This window comes from Plasmodium gonderi (assembly GCF_002157705.1).
Source record: "Plasmodium gonderi DNA, contig: Chr07, whole genome shotgun sequence".
In the NCBI taxonomy this organism is placed as follows: domain Eukaryota; phylum Apicomplexa; class Aconoidasida; order Haemosporida; family Plasmodiidae; genus Plasmodium; species Plasmodium gonderi.
The window spans coordinates 90,495-98,163 of record NW_021628932.1 but is presented as its reverse complement, the minus strand read 5'-3'; the positions used below and the strand labels follow the sequence as shown (position 1 = coordinate 98,163).

General features: G+C 27.5%; 1 protein-coding gene across 1 annotated transcript; it reads left to right on the top strand.

Moving 5' to 3' along the window:
- PGO_070130 (DEAD/DEAH box helicase) lies at positions 1–7,669 on the top strand (the record flags this gene model as incomplete). Its single annotated transcript, XM_028686886.1, has 2 exons — positions 1–6,912; positions 7,211–7,669. The coding sequence occupies 2 exons, from the start codon at positions 1–3 to the stop codon at positions 7,667–7,669; spliced, it is 7,371 nt and encodes a 2,456-aa protein (XP_028542687.1).

Below are 7,669 nucleotides of genomic sequence, written 5' to 3'. Positions count from 1 at the left end.
ATGAATTTAGGTAATAATGAGTATCGAATTAAGAAACTAAAAGATATGAAAGATCTAAGAATATGCGAAGGTGATAGAAGGAATAGATACGAGTTTTTGAAGGAGTGTGGAGAAAATGACTTGAATGATTTTGAGAGTATAGTGAATAATAAATCCATAAGTGTAGACACAAAGATAGAACTATTTTATTCCAAATTGCATACGAAAATATTTGACATATTTCGTATTGTTGCAGATTATAACTGTTTGTATATTATAAATGGGGAGGGGTTGATAATTCATATTTGTATGTTATTATCTAAATTTTATTGTTTTGAAAATGAAGAAGATGAAAATATTTTATCATTTAATAATTCTCTAAATATTAGTAGTGTAATATATTACGTGGAAAAAATATTAAGTGATATATCCACATGTAATTCCAATTTTCATATCTTATTTTTTAATATTTTGAACATATTTTTTGAAAAAGAAACGAATGTTTTTAGAAATTATAATTTAATAAGGAATGCTTTAATCATACATTGTAAGAAAAATTTGATTCCCTTTTTTATATTTGATAATTGGTATAATGACAACAATTACAATTTTTATATCATTAAATATAAGCCCTTGTTTATGTTTGTTGAGGATAGTTCATCCTTTTTATATGCATTCAATAAATTTTACCTTACCCCTATTGAATATTCTGACACTTTGGACGTGTCAAATCATGGGGAAGTGTACTCTAATGATGATACAAACCCAGTGAAGGATAAAAACTACAAGGAATATGTTTTGAAAAAAAAAATTTACGACCATTACAATGAAGAGATTAGGGAGATGTCTATTTGTTTTTATTTTCTCTTAATCAATAACGTAATGAGGGATATAAAGTGCGTATTTTTTTTTAACTTTGAATCTGAAAAAAACACCATAAATGCATTTTCTATAAATTACATGGGCATTAATTTTAAGGCCCTCGAAATATTGAATGAGGAAGCGTCAATTTTGTTTGACAAAAAGTTTTACAACAAGGAATCAACTGATGTAGAGAAACAGAATGAATCAAATAGAGATGGAAAAACGAAACTCCATATTATGTCACACGATATAAGAGATTACGACTTATTGTATAAGGAAGAGGAAAGTTACAGCGAAGAAGAATTGCAAATTGTGGAAACATTTTCAAAAGAAGTTAAGGAAAATGCTTGTAATTTGAAAAATATTGTTTTGAGAATTTTTTATAAGAGAAGCAAAGGGATATGTAGTTTAAATGATGAGAAAAGATGGAATCATTTTATTTTCACACTGAAACTTCTTTTTTTGCAGAATTATCTAATCGAAAAGTTGAACATGAGAAATTTATGTTTATATGATTGCCCTAAGAGCGAATGTGCGAACGGTGCTAAAGTAATAAAATGTGTTGTAGAACCGTATGTATATTTGTATTTAAATATATACAATTTTATTTTGAAAATGCTACAAAAGGAGTCTTATTGTGACACACTGAAGAATGTGAAAAATGCTGATTTGCTAAATTTTTTTAATGCTTCTATAGTGCATAATTTGATTAATTTTACATGTTTTAAACTAAGAAAAAATGTACATTTCATTGTGTATGAAGATTTTTCATTTGAAGAAAAGGAATTTTTTGAAAAATCATTTCAGTATGTGGTCGGTGGTGATAGTATTTCGTTTTTCCCTATAAATTTTAGTTTTCTAAAGGATGATATAACTTTTTTAGAAAAGCATGAATTAACCAATTTTGAGAATATTTTGGAAGTGTCAAATGGCAATATTAATAACACTGTGCAAGGAAACAATAAGGAAGAACCCGCTGTTATAGTAGATAATGGACAAAACGAAGGTGTCGATGGAAATGTAAAAGATGCATATAAGGCTAAGGTTGTTACGAATGTAAACTTAATAAAAATTCGCAATGATTTTATAGAAACATTTTTTAGTATAAAAGATTTAGTAAATAATAATATATTAGAGGATGAAAATAAAAAGTTGATACACATTAAATTAAATTTAATGAACAAATATGTAGAATATGACAGTGAATTTTTTGAATTGTTGGGGTTGCTGCATATTACTGATAGAGAGAATCTTATGGATATTCTAAAAAGTTATTTTAAAAAATCGCAAGAAAATCGAGTACCATTAAGTTTAAAAGAAAAAGATGATAAATATAAATTAAGACGTCAACAGAGGGATGAAAAGAGAAAAGCTATTATAGCAAAGTATTTAAATATTAGTTCTTTACATCATCCAATAGTTATTTCTGAAAATCATCCATGGATAAAATATTACATTTATATCATTGAAAAATTATATAATTATTTGAAAGATGAAGATAAAAAAAATGGAATCAAACTAAGAATGAAAAGGCTGTTTGATGGATCACTCGATGAAGAAAAGAGGAATCAGCATCGTGAGGAGATGAACAAGTGCAGTAAGAAGACGAAGAAAAATAAAAATGACATATTCGAAATTTTGGATGATGAAAATGAGGATAGTGAAATAGAAAATGATATGAATTATAAGAAGGGGAATAACAAAGATGATAACAAAAAAGGACGTAATAATAATGAAAATGTTCCTAAAAAGGGTACTAAAACGAACAGTACTAATACGTTAAGTAGAAAGGATGAAATTTTGAAGAAAAAAGAATTGTCAAGCGAAAAGAAAATATATGAAGTTGATTTGGAAAGATACAATGTGTTAGAAGGTAAAATTAATAAACTGCGTAGCAACAATAGTTATTCAGATATGAACACATGGTCTCTGGATATAATATCCGGATTTAATAGACTAGTAGATGTATACAACTTTAGTAATATCACAAATTTAATTAAAAGCGTGGAACTTCAAATAAAAATTAGCTTAAAAGTTTTGAATAGCATGTTTGAAATTATAATGTATACGAAATTAAAAAATGTGAAGAGCGGTAAGCAGAAATCAGATGCAATTAAAAGTGTTATGCTGATTTATAAATTAACGAACGAAATTTTTAATAAATATAAAGAAAATTTAACTGAAAAGGATATAGTTCAATTACAAACGGTATTATTATCACTAGGTTTCAAAAATAGTAGTTATAATTTATTTGAAGAATATGTAAAAATTAGGAAGAACATTTCGAATGATTCTAAAACAGAAAATGAAGAACAAATAGAAGAAGACAAATTAGGAAATGTGAAAAGAGGTAAAGGAAAAGGAAATGAAAATAGGAAAGTGAAAGATGTATCAACTGAAAATGATAAAAAAAAAGGAATTCAGAAAAACCTTATCCAAAACAAAAGTAAGGGGAAAAAACATAATGAATTTAGTGGTGAGTATGATACTACTCACGTCAGTAGTTCAAATAATGATGGAAGTGCGAAATTGTCGAAGCATGATGTAAAGGAAAAAAATTTGAATGATATTTATAAATACAAACTGAATTCAGTGAAAGTGCATAGTGAACTAAAAATTGATGAGAAGAAAGAACATGAATTTCAGTTATATTACATGTACTATTTGTTAGATAGGACAACAGGTAATATAAAAGATAAGCGTGTATTGTTTACGCTGGATACATGGCAGTATAATATTTTAAATTTGGTAGATAGAAGAAAGAGCATTTTAGTATCTTGCCCAACTAGTAGTGGTAAAACATTTATTTGTTACTATGTAATGGACAAAGTTTTACGTTTAAATAACGATAGTGTAGTTGTATATGTTGCTCCTAATGATACTTTAGCGTTTCAAATTTATCATGAAGTAAATGGAAGATTCAGCACAAAAGGTTATTCTAAATATGGTGGAAATAAATTGTGTTCTTATATGACTGATAAATATGCAGAAGACAAAGCATTAGATGCACAAATAGTTATAGTTTTGCCTAGTGTGTTTGAGAATATTTTACTTTCTGGTTATACAATAAACGATGAGAATTCCAATTTAAATGTATCAAAATTTATTAGTCGAATTGAGTATATAATTTTTGATGAAATTCATTGTATAGGAGAAAAAGAATTTTATGGTACGCAAATAGAAAATATTATTCATTTGTGTAATGCACCATTTTTAGCTTTATCTGCTACGATAGGTAACATAAAATATTTTTATTCTTGGCTTCAAAATGTTATGATAAAAAAAGGAAAGGGAGAAAAGGATCTTCATTTAATAAAGTTTTATGAACGATTTTCAGATTTAATATTGTATGTATATACAAACAAGAATTTGCATCACCTAAATCCTTTAGCTTGTTTTAATTATCGAGATATTTTGTATAAAGGAATAAATAAAGATTTTTATTGCAACCCAAGAGAGATATACGAAATTATAATTTTGTTATTCGAATTAGCTAGAAAAAATAATTTCTACCATTTGGTGGAATTTTTAGAACCATCCTTTTACTTTCAATACACTAGATGTATAAACAAAAAACAGTTCATTTATTATATGCACACAGTAAAAGAAACCATTGTTTATTTGATACAAAATAAGTATATCTCCAATTTGGACTATGAGATGTTCATACACATATTATTGTCGAATTATATGAAAAACGCTGATTGGGTAAAAGATGAAGATGTAGAAGGAGGAAAGGAAAAAGAAAGAGATGAAGAAGCAGCCAAGAAGGATTCTAAAAACATTCAAAGTGGTACTACGAAGCATTTATACAGTAGTACAGGTACCCAGGAAATTGTTCCAAAGCAGCAACTTTTTCAAGAACTTTATAAAAGTGTAATACTAGATGAGAAATACATTTTGAATAAATCACACGATTTAGTGAAATATACAGAAACTGTAAACTCAGAACAAGAGTATTTAGATAGTGATAAATTAATAGAATTACTAAAACAGTTGGAGCAAATTAATTTTTTACCATGTATTGTATTCAATTTTGAAAGAAAGGAATTAGAAGATATGACAATTAACTTGATCAATGAATTGAAGAGAAGACAACATGACAAATATTATGGAGATGAAGAAAGGACATTTAACACAAAGATGGAAAATAAATTGAGACAAGAAAAATATGAAAATTTATTGAAGCAAAGAGAAATATTATTGAAAATGAAAACTGTTTCTCGAAATCAAAGATTGGAACAGAATATGGATAAGGAATATTTAGATATGCTGAATGAAGAAGAAATACCAGAACCACCTGTAGATGTTTCAGAAGAATATGATGGAGATTTTTATTTTTGCAATAGAAAAGTGTATATTAATTATGTTACAGAGATAGAAGATTTGATAAAAGAAGCAGAAAGAGCAATAGAAGGAAGAAAATATAAATCAATACTGATTGAAGGTTTGAAAAGAGGAATAGGTTTGCATTATGAAGTGTTACCGTACAAATTTACTATCATTGTAGAATCTTTATTTAGATTAGGATATATTAAAATTATCTTTAGTAATAAAAATTTGTCCTTAGGTATTAATATACCATGTAAGTCTATTATATTTGCTGGTCATACATTTGAATTAAATTCGATTATGTTTAAACAAACATCCGGAAGAGCTGGAAGAAGAGGTTTTGATTTATATGGAAACATAATTATATGGAATATTAACTTTAAAAATTTAAGAAGATTAATTACTTCTCCTCTGCAGACATTGTCAGGATCGTATGCGGTAAATTTTACAAATATTTGTAGAAGTATGCTATTATATAACTGTTTGAAAAAAAACAAGGATATGGAAGAAATTACTAGCAGAAATAAATCAATTGTTAATAGACCGAATAAGAAAAAGAAGAAGGATGATACCATGACTGTTGCTGAAAAGGAAGAAATTTTTGAAAAGAATAGAAGTATTAATGTAAATTTTTATAGCAGAATTAATGGTATTCTCAGCGTTTTTTACAATTCATTGTATTATGTAAATGCCTTTCAACATTGGGGAGATGGTGACAATGATGATCAAGCAGGTACCTATTTTTCTGAACGAACTACTATGACAGAAAAGGATGTATTAGAGGAGCAGAAATTACACAATCATGATACAGAAGTGAATGCTGATATAACATCTTCTCCCAATGCATCGCATATGAAGAATGAGAATTCGTGTGTCGAATCAAATGAATACATACTTGATCAAGCTAACGAATTTAACCAATACAAAGAGAGAATAAATGCGCTTAAAAAATTTGTGGATAGAAAATATGAATACAATGACTTATATTGTGAATTTTTAGCTATGAATAAAAACAAGAAAAGAGAAGTTGGGAAAGGAGAAAAGAACTTAAAGGAATTATGCTACAAAATCAAAGCTCATTTTTTAATGTTTATAAACATTTTAGTTGAAATGGAAGCAATAGATGAAGAATGTAATGTAATAAATATGACTGAATTAGCAATATTTTTAAAAAAGGAATGCGATAACAATTTAATATTAACCTACTTGTTAATAAAAAAAGTGTTACATAATATTGTTGGAGATACCACATTTTTAGGTTCATCTGTTAGTATGATTCCTTTGCAGAAAATAATTGATCGTATAACTTTTGAAAAAAATTACTCTCGTAACATATTAGTAGATGATTCGTCAAAAGGGCAACTTATTTTGTTATTTATACTTTCTCATTTCATTAATAAAATAAAAGAAAATAAAATAGCCATAACCAAAGTTTTAATAAATGTTAATTGCAAAGCTAGAACAAAATTGGAATTGTTTAGTTCGACTTATTTTCCATTATTACACGCCTTACCAGCTCCTGTAAGAAAGCATATTAAGCATATTGAAAACGTATTACTAAGGTACCTTATGAATTATTCCTTTATAATTTTGGCCAAATTAAATTTGTTACATAACAAGAAGACCTACTTGCTTCCCTACACAAAGTTATATATTTTTGAACAACATCCTACACTCCATTTGGGAGAGATTTTTCCCAATTTGAATTCTGAATATTTGTCCTTTTATCAGTCCAAAGTAAGGAAAAAGATTATACTTTCACACGTAAACCTCGCGATGTGTATTACGAGTGAATATTAGGGGTGTATTGTGTGGTTAGGCATTTTAAAACCTATGGGAAATGAAACCACTTTTTTGTGAACATGTTCGTATGCACGATTGTTTGTAGATATGTTGCATACCAAATTGGGTACATGTTTTTGTAGTGAAAAAATGAACAATGCGACGAGTTTTGAATTTTATTTATTATTTTTTTTTTTTTTCGTATTAACAGCTTGCTTAACTTTTCACTTTTTTTTTTTTTTTTTTTCCGAAGGTAGGTGAGTACAAGATTAGATCCCCTTTTCTGGCTTCCCTTTTCCAATGTGACAATTTCAGTAACTTGGATGAACTGCTTCACACTTCCATACTGGACTTAGACATAAGGATGAACATGATTCCAGATATTGTAGATGATTACGTTTCGTTTTTCAAATATGAAGATGATGTGATAAAAGAAGAAAAGGTGTGCTTAAAGAATTCATATATTTTGGATTATTTTATTCACGGGAAATATAATGTACTAAGAAGTAAAAATGATTTAGGTCAGTATAGTTGGTACATTGTAGACAGATTTATTCAAGCTCTAAATAACATAGAACACTTTTTCCATTCAGTGAAGAAGGATAGTTTGTTGTTAGCATCTGATGTTTTTTATACATATCTGAATAATGTAAAGGATGTTTTGGAGAAGTACTTCAAGTCAATTAATTCTGTACAAGCTCAGAATGATTAA